Here is a 21,514-nt window from a genome sequence, read left to right on the forward strand (position 1 = left end):
TAACCCCTTCACTGCTGGGCATAATTTACGTGTGGTGCGCAGCAGCATTTAGCGGCCTTCTAATTACCAAAAAGTAACCCCAAAGCAATATAAGTCTGCTATTTCTGAACAAAGGGGATCCCAAAGAAGCATTTACAACCATTTGTGCCTTAATTGCAGAAGCTGTTTGTAAATAATTTCAGTGGGAAACCTAAAGTTTGTGACAAAATTTGTGAAAAAGTGAACTTTTTTTTTTATTTGATGACATTTGGCGGTGAAATGGTGGCATGAAATATACCAAAATGGGCCTAGATCAATACTTTGGGTTGTCTTCTAAAAAAAAATATATACATGTCAAGGGATATTCAGGTATTCCTGACAGATATCAGGGTTCCAAAGTAACTAGCGCTAATTTTGAAAAAAAGGGGTTTGGAAATAACAAAGTGCTACTTGTATTTATTTCCCTATAACTTACAAAAAAAGCAAAGAACATGTAAACATTGGGTATTTCTAAACTCAGGACAAAATTGAGAAACTATTTAGCATAGGTGTTTTTTGGTGATTGTAGATGTGTAACAGATTTTGGGGGTCAAAGTTAGAAAAAGTGTGTTTTTTTCAATTTTTTCCTCATATTTTATATTTTTTTTATAGGAAATTATAAGATATGATGAAAATAAGGGTATCTTTAGAAAGTCCATTTAATGGCGAGAAAAACGGTATATAATATGTGTGGGTACAGTAAATGAGTAAGAGGAAAATTACAGCTAAATACAAACACCGCAGAAATGTAAAAATAGCCATTGTCATTAAGGGTAAGAAAATTGAAAAATGGTGTGGTCATTAAGGGGTTAATGGAGCAAAATCTGTCCTAAGACCATGAGACCCATTTATTAAGCTCCGAATGGAGCTTGACGGCCCGTGTTTCTGGCGAGTATTCAGACTCGCCAGAAACACAAGTTATGAAGCAGCGGTCTAAAGACCACTGCTCCATAACCCTGTCCGCCTGCTCTGAGCAGGCGGGCAGACATCACAGCAATTCAACCCAATCAAGTATGATCGGGTTGATTGACACACGCTGCTGGTGGCCGATTGGCCGCGAGTCTGCAGGGCGTGGCATTGCACCAGCAGCTCACAAGAGCTGCTGGTACAATGCTGAATACGGAGAACATATTGCTCTCCGCATTCAACGATGTCTGTCGGACCTGATCCGCACTGTCGGATCAGGTCCGACAGACATTTGATAAATTGGCCTCGATGTGTTTGCAATTGTAACTATATATTATCAATTTAGTGCTATATAAAAAATAGAATTACCCCAAACTTGTTTCATGGTAGTAGATCCATGTGATCAAAATTCTCCAATACCTTCTGGATAGAGGGAAGATAGAAGGAAAGTCCCAACTACAGTTAAAGAGCATTTTACCCCCACTTTTCATTTTGTAACATTATGGAGTTTATATGCATTTAAACTGCTGACCTGACTGTTTTAGAAAGATCTTGAAACTGCTGGAAATATAAACATTGCTGCAAGCACCAAGCAGGTGACAAACTGAGATGCTTCTAAACAGAGCCACACAGACTGAGATCTGTATAAACAAGTAATCTTACAGAGACGCTGAAGAAAAACAGAGAGACCTTCTATTAATGACAATAACAGAAGTGTCTGAACATCAGCTGTTACTTCTTGTAATGTGGGAGCACATCAGGACTGCTGGCAGACAGGTGGCACGAATAGGACAAATGCTTCACGTTCAGAAGAAGCACCTTGACAAAGGATTTATGTCTGTGTCATAATCCACCTGTTCCCTGATGCAGATATTTGATACTCCAAAGTTTTCTACAAATTGCCATGTGTTCAGCACAGATCACAGCAGTGTGATGGATTGGGGGCGGGGTATTATTGTTTCAGCTATACCCCAGTGGCTATACAAGGAGCTAGACATTATAAAGAGGGGAGATCATTTGTTCTGTTTGTGTAGCTGCTGGTGTACTTTATTATGGTTATTTTTCAGGGTTTGTACATCCTGACAAAACTGCTACATTCTGACAAATTCATTTGAGTTAAAATGTATAAATAAGCATTTATAAAATGGGATTTAAAGGGACACTGAACCCAATTTTTTTCTTTTGTGATTCAGATAGAGCATGCAATTTTAAGCAACTTTCTAATTGACTCATATTATCAAATTGTCTTCATTTTCTTGGCATCTTTATTTGAAATGCAAGAATGTAAGTTTAGATGCCGGTGTTCTAAAGTAAACCGACTACCGCGTAGGAATGTGTATACCTCGTCACTTCCGGTCACTTGCGGTGAGGTATAATCAGCTGGTGGAGGTTTGTGGCGCTTACTGCGCATGCGCTAGAGGCCCAAACTCCTTACAACAGCTGATGACAATACGAGGAATTATGTGGCACGCGAATGTTACTGGTTACAAAATCACAATGAAAAAGCGGTCTGTCATTGGATTTTGTAACCAGAATTGAAAAAAACTGGTTTCTAGGGTGCATCAAAAGGATACAATGGCTGATAAATAGCTCTCTATGATTGTATACATAGTAAGGGAGATACTTTACTGTTACTGCATTGTAGCTAGGCACGCAGAAATAGCACTGTCACCTCTGTCTGCGAGTCCTGCGCTATCATAGCCCTGGAAGCATCCACCGTGTCCTTAAGGGCTGGTATACTGCAGATTTTTAACATGAAGAATGTGCTATACAACTATTCCAATACCTAACAAATCTTTATGCCCCTTTAAAGGAACATAGTAGCAATAAGACAATGTTGCAACACATTAAAGCATTTTCTTATTGCACTATTGTTTGCGTTTACCAAAAGGGGTTAAATGCAGCCAGCTTAAAGTCTGCTATAGAGTTGCAATACACTGCTCAACACAGCTAGTGATTGGCAGACACTCATTTATCTTCCGATTAATTATTTAAAAAAAAACAGGTGAATATTAATTCAGCAGTTTTGACCATTTAAAAAACTAAACACCAGCGCCTGCTTGCCTACATTATCAGGAATCAACTGGAAACAGTTCTTAATACAACATATCTGACTGGAGCATCTGAAAGTGAAAACTGGATACTTATATAGATTTTACATGCCAAATATGAAAACAATCTACTCCAGAATTTGTATTGTTAAAAAAAGATAATCCCCTGATTACCCATTCCCCAGTTTTGCATAACCAATACGGTTATATTAATATACTTTTTACCTCTGTGATTACCTTGTATCTAAGCCTCTGCAGACTGCCCCCTTATCTCAGTTTTACCTCTGTGATTACCCTGTATCTAAGCCTCTGCAGACTGCCCATTATCTCAGTTTTACCTCTGTGATTACCTTTTATCTAAGCCTCTGCAGACTGAGCCTTTATCTCCGTTTTACCTCTGTGATTACCTTGTATCTAAGCCTCAGCAGACTGCCCCCATATCTCAGTTTTACCTCTGTGTTTACCCTGTATCTAAGCCTCAGCAGACTGCCCCCATATCTCAGTTTTACCTCTGTGTTTACCCTGTATCTAAGCGTCTGTAGATTGTCTCTTATCTCAGTTTTACCTCTGTGATTACCCTGTATCTAAGCCTCTGCAGACTGCCCCCTTATCTCCGTTTTACCTCCGGGATTACCCTGTATCTAAGCCTCTGCAGACTGCCCCCTTATCTCAGTTTTACCTCTGTGTTTACCTTGTATCTAAGCCTCAGCAGACTGCCCCCATATCTCAGTTTTACCTCTGTGTTTACCCTATATCTAAGCCTCTGCAGACTGCCCCCTTATCTCAGTTTTACCTCTGGGATTACCCTGTATCTAAGCCTCTGCAGACTGCCCCCTTATCTTAGTTTTACCTATGTGATTACCTTGTATCTAAGCATCTGCAGACTGCCCATTATCTTAGTTTTACCTCTGTGATTACCTTGTATCTAAGCCTCTGCAGACTGCCCTTTATCTCAGTTTTACCTCTGTGATTACCTTGTATCTAAGCCTCTGCAGACTGACCCCTTATCTCAGTTTTACCTCTGTGATTACCTTATATTAATATAACCGTATTGGTTATGCAAAACTGGGGAATGGGTAAAATCAGGGGATTATCCTTTTTTAACAATACAAATTCTGGAGTAGATTGTTTTCATATTTGGCATGTAAAATTTATATAAGTATCCAGTTTTCACTTTCAGATGCTCCAGTCAGATATGTTGTATTAAGAACTGTTTCCAGTTGATTCCTGATAATGTAGGCAAGCAGGCGCTGGTGTTTAGGTTTTTAAATGGTCAAAACTGCTGAATTAATATTCACCTGTTTTTGGCGTTTGTTTTAAATAATTAATCGGAAGATAAATGAGTGTCTGCCAATCACTGGCTGTGTTGAGCAGTGTATTGCAACTCTATAGCAGACTTTAGCAAGATTTGTTAGGTATTGGAATAGTTGTATAGCACATTCTTCATGTTAAAAATCTGCAGTATACCAGCCCTTAAGGACACGGTGGATGCTTCCAGGGCTATGATAGCGCAGGACTCACAGACAGAGGTGACAGTGCTATTTCTGCGTGCCTAGCTACAATGCAGTAACAGTAAAGTATCTCCCTTACTATGTATACAATAATAGAGAGCTATTTATCAGCCATTGTATCCTTTCAATTCTGGTTACAAAATCCAATGACAGACTGCTTGTTCATTGTGATTTGGTAACCAGTAACGTGCGCGTGCCACATAATTCCTCATATAGTCATCAGCTGTTGTAAGGAGTTTGGGCCTCTAGCGCATGTGCAGTAAGCGCCACAAACCTCCACCAGCTGTTTATACGTCACAGGAAGTGACGTGGTATACAAATTTCTATGGTAGACGCATTACTTTATTTTTGGTGAACAAACTGGGTTGTTCTTGCTGATTGGTGGATAAATTCACCCACCAATAAACAAGTGCTGTCCATGGTTCTGAACCAAAAAATAGCTTAAATGCCTTCTTTTTCAAACAATGAAAGCAAATTGATAATAGGAGTAAATTAGAAAGTCGCTTAAAATTGCATGCTCTATCTGAATAACGAAAGAAAAAAATTGTGTTCAGTGTCCCTTTAAAGAGGCATAACGGTGAAATAGTATACTAGGGATGTACAGCGCCAGCATATTAAAGGGACACTCAATCAAAATTAAACTTTCATTATTCAGATAGAGCATGCCATTTTAAACAACTTTCCCATTTACTTCCATTAACTAAATGTGCACAGTCTTTTTATATTTAAACTTTTTGAGTCAACAGCTCCTACTGAGCATGTGCAAGAATAAGTGTGTATGCATTTGTGAATGGCTGATGGCTGTCACATGGTACGTGTATGCATTTGTGATTGGCTGATGGCTGTCACATGGTACAGGGGGAGTGGAAAAAGACATAACTTTTAAAATTGTCAGAAAAAAATCTACTACTCATTTGAAGTTCAGACTAAGTGCTATTGCATTGTCTTGTTATCTCGCATTTGTTGATTATGCAAATCTACTGTGTTGACTGGTCCTTTAATGTAACATCATTTGCAGTATATGTACATTTTAAAAAAGGAACATGAAATCCAAATTTGAATGATTCTGACATAATATAATAAACATATCATTTTAAACACCTTTCCAGTTTATTTCTATAATCAGATTTTCTTCGTTCTCTTTATATCCTTTTTTGAAGGAGCAGCAATACACTGCTGGGAGGAAAAAACAGAACATTTAGCGCTAGCAATCTGAACAATTACAGACCAATATGTATCAATAAATAGCTGCAAAATATATTAATCCAAATATGAAAAAGTCTTGTTCGACAGATCAGTTTCTTTGAATACTTAAAAAAAAAATTAAAGTACTTGAATGTCAAATAACAGTACCTTGCAATTAAAATAATTAGTGGTTTTTCAATGTCCCTTGTTAAAGGGACATTCCGGTCAAAACTTAAATGCACATAGACTAATTATATCTTTGAATAGAAACATATTTGCAATATACTTTTATTGGCAAAAATGCTTCTAGTAAAAGTTATCACTGTTTTAGTGTTAGCATTTTCCTCTGCACGTGCATGTGAAGCAGAGCTAGATAGTCTGTTTCAAAAGTTTATCTAAGTATACAACGTGCACCAGCATTTTAAATTCTGTAGCTGCTCAGAGCACCAGTGGGGCTTGTATCAGGTCAGCAATTAACAAATTGAGTTATTACCAGATGGTACAAGCACCTTAGGCTCTCTGAGCAAGTGCTGTGTTTAAATGCTGGTGCACGGTGCATACTTAAATACACATTTGAAACAGCTATAGCTTTTATTAGAAGCATTTTAGCTAATACATTTATATTACAAAATTGTTTCTATTCAAAACTGAAATGCATCCATCTGGTTTGCAATTTTGGCTGGAATATCCCTTTAATAATGTGTCCTCTTAAAGGGACATGAAACCCACATTTTTTCTTTCAGGATTTAGAAAGATAATGCAATTTTAAACATGTTTCTAATTTACTTATATTATCTAATTTGTTTTATTCTCTTGATATTCTTTGCTGAAAAGCATATCTAGATATGCTCAGTAGCTGCTAATTGGTTGCTGCACATAGAAGCCTCGTGTGATTGGCTCAACATGTGCATTGCTTTTTCTTCAACTAAGGATATCTAAAAAATGAAGCAAAATAAATAATAGAAGTAAATTGTAATGTTGTTTAAATTTCTATTCTCTATTTGAATCATGAAAGAAAGATTTTGGGTTTAGTGGCCCTTTAAGCATTATAAATCATCTGGTAGTCAGTGTGCTGAGAAAAATGCTGCTGCTTCCTCAATGACGGTTCTCCAAAGCACATCCACAATGAACATGTAAACATACAAAGAGAAGGGAGAAAGCGTGATACAGATTAGAAGCAAAATAATACTATTACTAGTGCTGGGAGCTAGCTGAACAAATTAGATAAGCCAATGACAAGAGGCATATATGTGCAGCAACCAGCAGTTAGCGCCCAGTGGTAAATTGCTACTCCTGAGGTTACCTAGGTATACTTTTAAACAAAGGATACCAAAAGAAAGATACAAATAAGAAATTAAAAGTAAATTAGAAAGTTGTTTAAACGGAATGCTCTAATTTCACCAAATTCTATATTACTTATGTGGGGCCCACTCACTAATAATGGAGAAATGAAGGAGATTTGGTTAAAGGTTTCACAGAATAACAGGGTGCCGAGTTGCTGTTTGTATATCTTGGCCCATGACTCTGTGTCCTTTGTGCATATCTTCATTTTGTTGTCACATTCCTTATTTACATCTAATATTTAACATGTCTTTGTATATTTTTGGGATTTATCCCTTATTCTAAATGAGATGATATCTGCTGGTTTTGTCTTGTTTATGAGTGAGTACTTCTGTGTTTCCTATTAGATCTGTGCAAATCTGTTTTTGTAGACCCAGTTGTTGTTTGCCTCTCCCACCTACAGATTTGGGTGGTCTGACAAAGTGTCTGTCACCTGTCTTCTACTGAGTCAGTGCTACTCTGCTATTTTTGGCAGATCTGAACTCAAATCTCTGAAAGGAAGTCCCTTTCCCTTCTCTACCTAGGGAAGTGGCGCCCTCTACCAGTCATTACGCTTTAATTCTGCTCATGCACTTAAAGGGACATAAAACCCAATTTTTTTCTTTAATGATTCAGATAGAACATATAGTTTTAAACAACTTTCCAATTTACTTCTGTTATCAAATATTCTTTGTTTTCTTTTTATCCTTTGTTGAAAAGCTGGGATGTAAGCTCATGAGTGTGCGCGTGTCCACAACACTATATGGCAGCAGTTTTGCAACAATGTTATACATTAGCAGGAGCACTAGGTGGCAGCACTATTTCCTGTCATGTAGTGCTTCAGGCATGTGCACGCTACCTACCTAGGTATCCCTTCAACAAAGAATAACATAAGAACGAAATAAATTTGATAATAGAAGTAAATTGGAAACTTTTTAAAACTTGTATTCTCTATCTAAATAATGAAAGAAAATGTTTGGGTTTACTGTCCCTTTAAGAATAATTCACAACAAATGACAGAGGTAGACTCTGCTTTACTGAAGACATTATTTCATTGCTTGATTTTCTTAGAGACAATTTAGCAACATACTCTTTTTCCTACTTTCAATTAATTGCTTTAAACAATTAAAATCAACTTGACATAAATTCAGTAGAATTATTTTCACTTTTTTTCCCTAGACAATGTGAATTTTAAGCATATTTTTAGCAAGATTCTACTATGTTATTTTAAACTATCTCTTTTATTTGCTTGAGATTGCAAGATTATTCTGACAGGTAACAAAAGGAATGAAATAACTACTGTGCCTACCCTCCTAGAACGGTTTATGTGGCTTCAGTAAATATATATGCACTTATTACATTTGTGTACACACTTTCTCAGGCACCAGTTCCTACTGAGCATGTGCAAGAGTTGACAGTGTATACATATATGAGTGTGTGATTTGCTGATGACTGTAGGAAGCAAATTTTGACATTTGTGAGAAAAACATTTACTGTTCAATAAGTGTTATTGCATTGTCTTTTTATTATGAACTTGTTGATTGTGCAATTTTACTGTATTTAAAGGAACAGCAATATGCGGCGCCAAGCCAGATTTCATGCACAGCTATTGGCTAAGAGTTGGAAACCTCTCAACCAAATAGCGAAGATATTGTTCTGCCGGTGGGCTGCCTTAGCAGCTCAGTGAAGGCGATCGCTTGGAACAAATAAAGATCTTTCAGCATAAAGTATTTTATACTTCATTAATGAAAGCCCCCTTTATTTGTGCCAATGGTAAATCCTAGCGTTTCAGAAACACTCGTTTACCATCACTTTAAAGGGATAGTAAATTCCAAATAAACTTTCATGATTCAGATAGGGAATGTAATTTTAAACAACTTTCTAATTTACTTTTATCATCAAATTTGCTTTGTTCGCTTGTTATTCTTAGTTGAAAGCTAAACCTAGGTAGGCTCATATGCTAATTTCTAAGCCCTTGAAGGCTGCCTCTCATCTGAATGCATTTGACATTTTTCACAGCTAGAGGGCATTAGTTCATGTGTTTCATATAGATAACACTGTGCTCATGCACGGGAAGTTATTTAAGAGTCAGCACTAATTGCCTGAAATGCAAGTCTGTCAAAAGATCTGAGATAAGGGGCAGTCAGCAGAAGCTTAGACACAAGGTAATTACAGAGGTAAAAAGTATATTAATATAACAGTGTTGGTTATGCAAAACTGGGGAATAGTAAATAAAGGGAGTATCTATCTTTTTAAACAATAACATTTTTGGTGTTTACTATCCCTTTAAGCTTTCTAGGCACTGGGCACATGCATGAGATACTGATCATGGAATTATAAGAGGCTTTTTTCTTAAACTACTTATACAGAAAATACATCAAACATAGTATGATTCTGTAGAAAATCTGTTTTTGAATTGTTTAAAAGCTCATTATGTAAATCTTACATCTTGCTCTTAAATACAATAAATGTTTCCATTTTATAGAAATAAAGCAACTTAAGGTATTATCATTTTTATTTTTTTATTATTAAATAAATACTTCAGATCTTTCCATGTATATGCCCCAAACACATTCAGACGATAAACACACACGCAACATTCACAACACACTTAGGGCTAGATTACTAGAGGTGCGCTGATGTTAGTGTGCACGCAGTATTGAATTATTACAAGTTAAAAGTGAAATTGACAGCTTAGTTTTTACTGGTCCGGTAAGAGCGACTGAAGTCCTTGCATAAAGAGTTAGGGCTAAATAAAAAGTTGCACCAAACACAACATAAATACATCAAAATAACAGTTACACTCAAATATACGCTATCTGATAAAAAATATATCATATAAATATTAATTTAAAAAAATAAGGGTTAAACGGTATATTGTATATGACAAGTAATTTAAATGGAAAGGGCTATAATGGATTTATATATATAGATACATACACATGTCTAAATATGTGCATGTATGTGAATACATGTGTATTTATGTTTACATGTGTATATATATATATATATATATATATATGTATATATACTTTGGAGCCCTTTCCACTTAAATACCTGAGAAACATAAAAAATAATTTTTTATAAAATTTTAATATTTAATAATGTACTGTAAATATTTTACATTTCAATGTTCTTCACATAGGAGAAAATGTTCTACATATTTTTAAATAGATATTCCTATATACAGTATATCTACAAAAATGCATCAGATATATATAGAAATATATATTTAAAAATAAATAGAACATTTTCTTCTATGAGAAGAACACTGGAATATAAAATATGCATAACTACCTTTGGGTTAGCGGTGTAGGTTGAACACGTTTTTTCCAGTTTTTGCACTACATTAAAGTGGTTGCGATATCCAAAGTCCTCAAGTTAGCATACATTGGCTTTGGCAAACATTTTACTTCTTACTTCTGGCAGTGTTTGCGTGTGAGCGCAAGTGCTAAATAGCGCACCACTTGTAATCTGGACCTTAAACTTTTAATCTCCATAAGGATGAATATGTTGTTGTCATGTTATTAAATAAAATGGTTTAAATGTCTGATTACACTGGCACAGTTTAAAAAAAGCACACAAAAATCAGCTATGAATCTATAGCATGTTATATTTAGTTTCCCAGCACTTTGATTTAGAGCCAGTAATCATCTACTAGAATCTGATTTGTGAAATACAGATTCTTGGCTTGACTTGTCCTGCGATGTCATTTGTACCAGTGCGAGTTATCAGCATGTGAAACAGTTTCTCAATGTGCCTACTTGATTATCAACGAGTATGTTCAAGTGTAGGGGTTTTATTTATTGACTATAAAATCGTGTTCACAAAATTCCTGAATAACAACCCCTTCAAACTTTGAAGCTGTCAGATGTTTCTTTAGACTGTTTTTTGTTTTAATCCTGTTTATATTAACTTTTTTTTGTCATTACAGTGATATAGAAGGAACAGTACTGTTTAGACCTTTGCAATTATTGCATTTATTATTTATTCTTTGTCTTATAAAACAGGGTACAAATATAAAAGCGACACCACCACCAAGCACACCTGGAGGGCAGTGTCCACTCCCACCACCTCCTCCACCTCCGCCACCAGCACTTCCTTCACTGTTTGAAACGCAGTCTTCCAAAGATGATATGTCTCAAGACCGATCAGCTCTGTTTGCACAGCTTAACCAAGGAGAAGAAATTACAAAAGGTATAACAGCAACAAACAAACCATGAATCACGATGGAAAATATACCCTGTTTAGAAACCGTTTCACAAAAGTGTCCAGATCATATTTACAACCACGTTATGTGCAAACCCAAATAGTCGCAAAGTACATTTTTATTTTGGGCTGCATAGTCAGCTTGTAATGGATAGTCTGTACTAGGGTTGTGCAATTTAAGACATTGAGAAATAGTAACAAGCCAAGAGTTTAAAAGGCATTCAGCATGAATAGAACCTAAGCACTTAAAAGGGACATGAAACCCAAAAATGTTTATTTCATGATTTAGATAGAACATACAATTTTAAACAACTTTCCAATTTACTTCTATTATAAAATTTGTTTCATTCTCATGGTATCATTTGTTGAAGGAGCAGCAATGCACTACTGGTTTCTAACTGAAAATATGGATGAGTCAATGACAATCGGTATATATATGTATATATATATATATATATATATATATATGTATGCAGCCACCAATCAGCAGCTAGAACATAGGTTCTTTGCTGCTCCTGAGCTCACCTAGATACAACTTTCAGCAAACGATAACAAGAGAAGGAAGCAAATTAAATAATAGAAGTAAATTGGAAAGTTGTTTAAAATTGTATGCTCTGTCTAATAAATATGTATGACTTTACTGTCTCTTTAAACACAGCTCTGTATTTGGCAGTTGATCCCCTTATAATCAAGAAGGGAGTCCATTTGATTCCTGGCACCCAGACACATTTGAATTGTTAAACATAATTATTAACATAAATATCACAATGGACAAATTAATTTGGTAGAAAATTTGGCTACAGCCTGTTTATTAAACACCACACAAAATATAGATAACGTTAACACTCTAACAGCACAATATAAACTTTTTAAAGTGAACAAACGCAGCAGTGCTAATCCAAATTTAAAGTTACCATCTCCCCTTTTATACTGACCCGACCGTACCCCAAATTCTCCTCGACCTAGCAAAGTACTAAATCAGTTAATTTTCACCACATCACACTCAAAGGAACCTAATGCCCAAGGAGCTACTTATCCGCTTTCCCACCCCTTGGGGGGGGGTTAACCCAATCAACTCTGGCCTTGGTATAATTGCAAAGTGAGGGTACTAGCACCCAAGCCAAAGACTGGACTAACCTCACAGTCCAGACCCGCCACCCCTCTGACAAAACTTTGTAACCTTAAGATGAACTCCATCCATCCAATAAAACTTCCCTCTGCCATCTTCCAAATCAGGGTGATGTACAACATACCCATTTATCCTTGTAAAAGGATACCAACAACTTATTATTTTCTTCCTACTACGATGCAATTTCACATGATGCCAGGGTGCCCACCAGACCATCCTCTGAACTATGTCCAACCACACAAGGAGCAAATTTGTGAAAACACCACCAACCTCGCTAAGGCCCTTTTAATCTTCCTCACTAGCTTCCTCTGAGGTAAAACCCCAAATCAATGCCCCCAGTATGCACAATCAAAATGTCAGAAGAAGAAAAGTGTTTAGTGTAATCAACCACCAGCAATAAAACCTGATCCCAGCAAAGTCCACGAGCTCCAACCCCTAAACTCCAACCAGTCGTCAAAGGCCGCCTCCCACTATGTTCCCCTGTGTCCGGGGTCTAACTTTTATTGGTATGGCATTGCATTTTTAGTTTTGTAGGCTCTATGTAAGGGAAGGGACTTGTTATGGAACATACACAAAATATTACATTTTATTGGGTTGAAAATAGTCAAAATATTTTCTAAAAAAAAAAATTACAAAAAAAGATTTTTTTATTTTTTTTTACAGATAACCTGAAAATTTAAAACCTCTCATGCTTCATTTTCATGTGTATGCTGTGTTAATATCTGAGGCAAATCCAGCATATTATATACAATTATATTTTCATAGTGCCTTAAAAATGTTGTATGAACAAAAAGGTTTGTACTGCTGTAGATTGTGTAAATTCTAGAGACCATACCTTTTCACATATTTGAGATTTAATTGCTCTTATACTTGTGTATATTATGTTTATCAGTCTATATTAAATATGCCAAATCTTTGATGTTGGGGTACAGTATGAATTAGCAACTTAAAGGGACATTATTTATGTGCATGTACAATTTGATGGATTAAATGGAAATCTCTTCATCTTTAGGACTGTATCAAGAAATACATATTTAATACTAATTCCTAAGTATTGCAGAACATAACTTTTGAAGATCTTAAAATTGTTCTGCTGTGGGCTGTCTCACAATGTTATCTTGTTATACTCAATGATTACATGAACTTCACACTTCACATAATAATATCCTAATAACTGAGGAAGCTTCTCTGTGGTCTGTTAAGCTGTATTACAACCTATCGGCTAGATTTAGAGTTCTGCGGCCAAAGGGGTGCGTTAGCTACGTGTGTATTTCCCCCCCCCCGCACCTTTTAAATACCGCTGGTAGTTAGAGTTCACAGAAGGGCTGCATTAGGCTCCAAAAAGGTAGCGTGGAGCAGTGATTTTTAACCTTTTTTTGCCGTGGCACACTTTTTTACATAAAAAAATCATGTGGCACACCACCATCCCAAAATTTTAAAAAAATCACACATTGTAGCCTAATACAGCATATATATATACACATACACACAAGCACACACATACTGTATGTATTGTGCTGTTATGCCATGCCTCCTACAAACTACCCCTGCACTGGGAGTAAAAAACAAGCAAAGTTTAAAAAATATGTAACACTGTTGTCAGTCTGCCGTGGCACACCTGAGGATCTCTCATGGCACACTAGTGTGCCATGGCACACTGGTTGAAAAACACTGGCGTAGAGCATAATTTACCGCCACTCAACTCTCAATACCAGCGGTGCTTACGGACGCGGCCAGCTTCAAAAATACGCTCGTGCACAATTCCCCCATAGGAAACAATGGGGCAGTTTGAGCTGAAAAAAAACCTAACACCTGCAAAAAAGCAGCGTTCAGCTCCTAACGCAGCCCCATTGTTTCCTATGGGGAAACACTTCCTATGTTTGCACCTAACACCCTAACATGTACCCCGAGTCTAAACACCCCTAACCTTACACTTACTAACCCCTAATCTGCCGCCCCCGCTATCGCTGACACCTGCATATTATTTTTAACCCCTAATCTGCTGCTCCGTACACCACCGCAACCTACGTTATCCCTATGAACCCCTAATCTGCTGCCCCTAACCCACGCCGACCCTATATTATATTTATTACCCCCTAATCTGCCCCCCCCATGTCGCCGCTACCTACCTACAATTATTAACCCCTAATCTGCCGACCGGACCTCAGCGCTACTCTAATAAATGTATTAACCCTTAAAGCTAAGTCTAACCCTAACACCCCCTAAGTTAAATATAATTTTTATCTAACGAAATAAAATAAATCTTATTAAATAAATTAATCCTATTTAAAGCTAGATACTTACCTGTAAAATAAACCCTAATATAGCTACAATATAAATAATAATTATATTGTAGCTATTTTAGGATTAATATTTATTTTACAGGCAACTTTGTAACACTACACTATTAATAAATGAATTAAATAAACTACCTTCAATTATATCAACTAAACTAAATTACAAAAAAAACAATCACTAAATTACAAAAAAAAAAAAACACTAAATTACAAAAAATAAAAAAAATTACAAGAATTTTAAACTAATTACACCTACTCTAAGCCCCCTAAAAAAATAACAAAGCCCCCCCAAAATAAAAAAATGCCCTACCCTATTCTAAAATAAAAATTGTAAAGCTCTTTTACCTTACCAGCCCTTAAAAGGGCCTTTTGCAGGGCATGACCCAAAGAATTCTGCTCTTTTGCCTGTAAAAAAAAACATACAATACCCCCCCCAACATTACAACCCACCACCCACATACCCCTAATCTAACCCAAACCCCCCATAAATAAACCTAACACTACCCCCCTGAAGATCTTCCTACCTTGAGTCGTCTTCACTCAGCCGAGCCGAATTCTTCATCCAATCCGGGCGATGTCTTCATCCAAGCGGGGGCTGAAGAGGTCCATCATCCGGCTGAAGTCTTCTATCAAGCGGCATCTTCAATCTTCTTTCTTCTGGCTCCATCTTCATCCCGCCGACGCAGAACATCCTTCCTCCACGACGAACTCCAGACAAATGAAGGTTCCTTTAAGGGACGTCATCCAAGATGGCGTCCCTCAAATTCCGATTGGCTAATAGGATTCTATCAGCCAATCGGAATTAAGGTAGGAAAATTCTGATTGGCTGATTGAATCAGCCAATCAGATTCAAGTTCAATCCAATTGGCTGATTGGATCAGCCAATCAGATTGAGCTTGCATTCTATTGGCTGATCGGAACAGCTAATAGAATGCAAGCTCAATCTGATTGGCTGATTGGATCAGCCAATCGGATTGAACTTGAATCTGATTGGCTGATTCCATCAGCCAATCAGATTATTCCTACCTTAATTCCGATTGGCTGATAGAATCCTTGGATGACGTCCCTTAAAGGAACCTTCATTCGTCGGGAGTTCGTCGTGGAGGAAGGATGTTCTGCGTCGGCGGGATGAAGATGGAGCCGGAAGAAAGAAGATTGAAGATGCCGCTTGATTGAAGACTTCAGCCGGATGGAAGACCTCTTCAGCCCCCGCTTGGATGAAGACTTCAGCCGGATGATGGACCTCTTCAGCCCCCGCTTGGATGGAGACTTCAGCCGGATGATGGACCTCTTTAGCCCCCGCTTGGATGAAGACATCGCCCGGATTGGATGAAGAATTCGGCTCGGCTGAGTGAAGACGACCCAAGGTAGGAAGATCTTCAGGGGGGTAGTGTTTAAGGGGGGTTTGGGTTAGAGTAGAGGTGTGTGGGTGGTGGGTTTTAATGTTGGGGGGGTTGTATTTTTATTTTACAGGCAAAAGAGCTGTTTTCTTTGGGGCATGCCCCGCAAAAGGCCCTTTTAAGGGCTGGTAAGGTAATAGAGCTGGTATCTTTTAAATGTAGATTAGGGTAGGGAATTTTTTTATTTTGGGGGGCTTTGCTATTTTATTAGGGGGCTTAGAGTAGGTGTAATTAGCTTAAAATTGTTGTAATATTTTTATAATGTTTGTAAATTATTTTTTTATTTTTTGTAACTTAGTTCTTTTTTTATTTTTTGTACTTTAGTTAGTGTATTTATTTGTATTTATTTGTAGGTATTTGTATTTAATTGTTTGTAAATTATTTTTTTATTTTTTGTAACTTAGTTCTTTTTTTATTTTTTGTACTTTAGTTAGTGTATTTATTTGTATTTATTTGTAGGTATTTGTATTTAATTGTTGTAATATTTTTATAATGTTTGTAAATTATTTTTTTATTTTTTGTAACTTAGTTCTTTTTTTATTTTTTGTACTTTAGTTAGTGTATTTATTTGTATTTATTTGTAGGTATTTGTATTTAATTGTTTGTAAATTATTTTTTTATTTTTTGTAACTTAGTTCTTTTTTTATTTTTTGTACTTTAGTTAGTGTAGTTAGTGTATTTATTTGTATTTATTTGTAGGTATTTGTATTTGTATTTCCTGGCTTTTCTCTGCGGCTGGAGTCTTGTCGTTAGAGTTCTAACGCTCACTTCAGCCAAGACTCTAAATACTGGCATTAGAAAGATCCCATTGAAAAGATAGGATACGCAATTGGCGTAGGGGGATCTGAGGTATGGAAAAGTCGCGGCTGGAAAGTGAGCGTTAGACCCTTTCCTGACTGACTCTAAATACCAGCGGACGGTAAAAACCAGCGTTAGGACCCCCTAACGCTGGTTTTGACGGCTAACGCAGAACTCTAAATCTAGGCGCATGTCTGCAGTGTTCAGACCCCTTTGTCTCATTGTGTTGGACAAATCAGATGTGTTGGACAAATCAGAACTGTAACTTGCCTTAACCTAGGTTACATTAATCTGTTTATATTTATTGCAAAAAGATACCTGGCTGCATAAGATCACTTCTTCTGTGACCAAGAATAAAACATATTTGGGCTTTTGTTCAACACCACCCATTTTTTATTTTCATGAACCCTAATAGTGGTTGTTGGCTGGACTGAAGTGTTTTATAAATTTGTCTAAATTGCCCTCTAGTTGCTACTTATCTATTATGGTTACAAAAAAAGCCAACAAACTTGACAAGTCTGCTAAAACTTCTGTATCTGTGAGCTCCTTTTTCCATCCTACAGAACCCTCTTTGAGCGGTGATAAAGAAACACCATCAAATCAGATAAATATGGTGTACAAACACCCTGAACAGGAAAAACCCTCTGCACTTGATCAGTAGTGACATATTAAAAATTTCCCTTCCAAATCCTTTGTCCTTAAAAAAAAATCTGGAGGAAATGCATTCCAGGTTGGAATATTTGGAAGAGGGACAAGATTCTCTGAATGACCTTGTGAGCTGAGCTAACAAACAACTTCCCTTGCATGATTCTAGGACAACTTCTCTGTAAGACACGAACCTTGACAACAGAGGTAGGAGGAACAACCTAAATATTCTGAGTATTCCAGAAGATATTTACTCTGACTAACTCCTTCCTTATCTCATGGAACTCTTTCAGAAGATTTGTCCTCAGTCTTCACCTGACCAAACCAAAATCTTCTGCTCCACCACAGGATATTATAATCAAATTCCTTAACTACAAGGACAGAGAAGATATATGGAAAGAAGATAGGAATCAATCAAAAATAGTGCACTGAGACCACACTTTGCAATTTGTCCCCGATTCAAGACCATATATCATCCTAAGGAGAAGCTAAATGAGATTCCTTACATAGGCTTTACAAGAATAAAGTACCCGGTACAGATGGGTCTTCCCATTTGGTCTAATACTACATCATAATGGAAAGAAAATAAAGACCCCGCTGATTTGAATACCTTCACAAACTAAATACATCTCAAAATTATACTGCCTGAATACGCCTGCCTCCAGCAGAAAGGAATGTGAATTCCACACCCTTTCCGAAAGAACAAAGACCTCAATGGTTTACAGTGCAGAAAATTTGTCCTAATACTGGGACATGAGGGAGTTGAGGAGCTAAATCATTTTCAGAAATAACTCTCTCACTGCAAGTCTATGTTTATTACTTCTATAATATTATAGTAAAGATTATTCCGATATGTCTCGTAATTTCTTTCCTAACCAATGGGATTATTGATAATTATCATAACCCCTAGTTTAGAAGTACTATTTATACAGACTTTGATACAGGCCCGGACTCAGTGTCGGGCATATTGGGCAAATTCCCAGTAGGATGCACGTTAGTTTGACCCCGCCCACCGCAACCACATTGAACTTTTTTTTTTTAAAACTGAAAATAATTTTTTTAATATATGTATTAAAATTATATACTGTAGTCTATTATTTTGCCAATTGCCAGTGCTACTGTGACCTCCAAAGCAAGCCGCTGCCTTAGCCAGCCCATTGTCAATCATTCCCAATCCCTATTTAATTTCGGCCCCCGCTGGTCGCACACTCTCAGATCAGATCCGATCACTGACTAAGCACCTGGCACCACTGAGTGACAAAATCCGGCACGCGGCTGCACTACACTGATGCTGCGTGCCGTGTCCACGTGACACTCACAGAGGCTGTCAGAGTGTCAGACCTCGTCATCAGAGAGTGGAGGGAGAGGAGAGATGCCCAGCCATCCTGATGATCCGATGGATCTAACCACCAGACTCAGCAGGTGGACCGTGGTTAACTGGCACTGCAGGGGGCTCAGTTTGAGACAGACACGGACCAGACCGGTGAGGCGTGGTGATTGCCGCAGACGCAGCACTAGAAGAATTAACGTTAATCAGCAGATGAACTGTTCAATCATCATCAATCATGGTTCAATCATCAAAATTCAAAAATTAGTATTGCTGGCTCATTAGTGGCTGTTAAATTTAAATAAGTGGTTGTTACTTTCAGTGAAGAAAGTCTGACAGATTAATGGGCTGGATGCTGGGCCATAGAAATATGTTTGAGAGTTGATGAAGGGAGTAGAAAAGTGCAGTTTAAAGAGATTTGTAGACAAGGTGAGGCATGAAGGAGAAGGAGGAGATGCACGGTTGAAGAGGGATTTGAAGATAAGGGTTAAAAGATTGATTCAGGAGTCTGTAGGAAGCGAACGTAGGCACTGTCATAAAGCAGCAACAAGGGATGAATGAGAAGTGAAATGCACGAGTTGTCTGACAGATGTTTAGAACAAATTAGAGTGATGATATAGGTTGATAGGAGGTACTGGTACACCATGATGTTTAAGTGAAACAAATTATTCTCTTCAGCCTGTGACTATGAGGAGACTGAATTTTATGTTATCTGCTCTGTGTGCCCCTTTGCATCATGTCTGACCACTCTGAGTGCCCCTCTGCATCATGTCTGTCCCCTGTGTGTGCCCTCTGCATCATGTCTGACCATCTGCATCATGTCTGACCCCTCTGTGTGCCCTCTGCATCATGTCTGACCATCTGCATCATGTCTGACCCCTCTGTGTGCCCTCTGCATCATGTCTGACCATCTGCATCATGTCTGACCCCTGTGTGTGCCCTCTGCATCATGTCTGACCATCTGCATCATGTCTGACCCCTCTGTGTGCCCTCTGCATCATGTCTGACCATCTGCATCATGTCTGACCACTCTGAGTGCCCCTCTGCATCATGTCTGACCCCTCTGTGTGCCCTCTGCATCATGTCTGACCATCTGCATCATGTCTGACCCCTGTGTGTGCCCTCTGCATCATGTCTGACCATCTGCATCATGTCTGACCCCTCTGTGTGCCCTCTGCATCATGTCTGACCATCTGCATCATGTCTGACCCCTGTGTGTGCCCTCTGCATCATGTCTGACCATCTGCATCATGTCTGACCCCTCTGTGTGCCCTCTGCATCATGTCTGACCATCTGCATCATGTCTGACCCCTCTGTGTGCCCTCTGCATCATGTCTGACCATCTGCATCATGTCTGACCCCTCTGTGTGCCACTATGCATCATTTCTGACCCCTCTGTTTGCCCTCTGCATCATGTCTGACCCCTCTGTGTGCTCTCTGCATCATGTCTGACCCTCTGCATCATGTCTGACCCCTCTGAGTGCCCCTCTGCATCATGTCTGACCCCTCTGTGTGCCCCTCTGAGTGCCCCTCTGCATCATGTCTGACCCCTCTGTGTGCCACTCTGCATCATGTCTGACCCTCTGCATCATGTCTGACCCCTCTGTGTGCCCCTCTGCATCATGTCTGACCCTCTGTGCACCCCTCTGCCTCATGCCTGATCCACACAGAGGAGTCAGACATGATGTAGAGGGGCTCACAGGTTAGGCATGATGCAGATGGTCAGACATGATGCAGAGGGGCACACAGAGGGGTCAGACATGATGCAGAGTGGTCAGACATGATGCAGAGGGGCACACAGAGGGGTCAGACATGATGCAGAGGGGTCACATATGATGCAGAGGGGCACACAGAGGAGTCAGACATGATGCAGAGGGGCTCACAGGTTAGGCATGATGCAGAGGGTCAGACATGATGCAGAGGGGCACACAGAGGGGTCAGACATGATTCAGAGTGGTCAGACATGATGCAGAGAGTCACACAGAGGGGTTGCACATGATGCAGAGGGGTCACATATGATGCATAGGGGCACACAGAGGGGTCAGACATGATGCAGAGGGGCTCACAGGTTAGGCATGATGCAGAGGGTCAGACATGATGCAGAGGGGCACACAGAGGGGTCAGACATGATGCAGAGGGGCTCACAGGTTAGGCATGATGCAGAGGGTCAGACATGATGCAGAGGGGCACACAGAGGGGTCAAACATGATGCAGAGTGGTCAGACATGATGCAGAGTGGTCAGACATGATGCAGAGGGCACACAGAGGGGTCAGACATGATGCAGAGGGTCAGACATGATGCAGAGGGCACACAGAGGGGTCAGACATGATGCAGAGGGTCAGACATGATGCAGAGGGGCACACAGAGGGGTCAGACATGATGCAGAGGGTCAGACATGATGCAGAGGGGCACACAGAGGGGTCAGACATGAAGCAGAGGGGTCACATATGATGCAGAGGGGCACACAGAGGGGTCAGACATGATGAAAATATGTATTTCATTAAAAACTAACACTTTATTTTGGCTTTGTTGTGGGGGGGTTTATAATTTACTTTATTTTTTCATACCAACCAATTAACAACATACAGTGATTATAGGGTGTTGCAAATGTTAATTGTACATTTTTGACATTCCAATATATATTGTACCAAAAAAACATCAGATATATGTAGACATATTTATTTCTGAATAAATAGAAAATATTCTCGGCCAGATTA

At 38.5% G+C, this 21,514-nt stretch overlaps 1 protein-coding gene across 2 annotated transcripts in view; it reads left to right on the forward strand.

Moving 5' to 3' along the window:
• CAP2 (cyclase associated actin cytoskeleton regulatory protein 2) overlaps positions 1-21,514 on the forward strand; it is a 375,422-nt gene that overhangs the window by 311,033 nt on the left and 42,875 nt on the right. For both annotated transcript variants that reach the window (XM_053714772.1, XM_053714773.1), the window contains one exon: positions 11,002-11,188. In XM_053714772.1, the coding sequence (XP_053570747.1) occupies positions 11,002-11,188 (187 nt within the window). The remainder of the gene's footprint in view (positions 1-11,001; positions 11,189-21,514) is intronic.

Source organism: Bombina bombina, chromosome 5 (assembly GCF_027579735.1).
Source record: "Bombina bombina isolate aBomBom1 chromosome 5, aBomBom1.pri, whole genome shotgun sequence".
Lineage (NCBI taxonomy): Eukaryota > Metazoa > Chordata > Amphibia > Anura > Bombinatoridae > Bombina > Bombina bombina.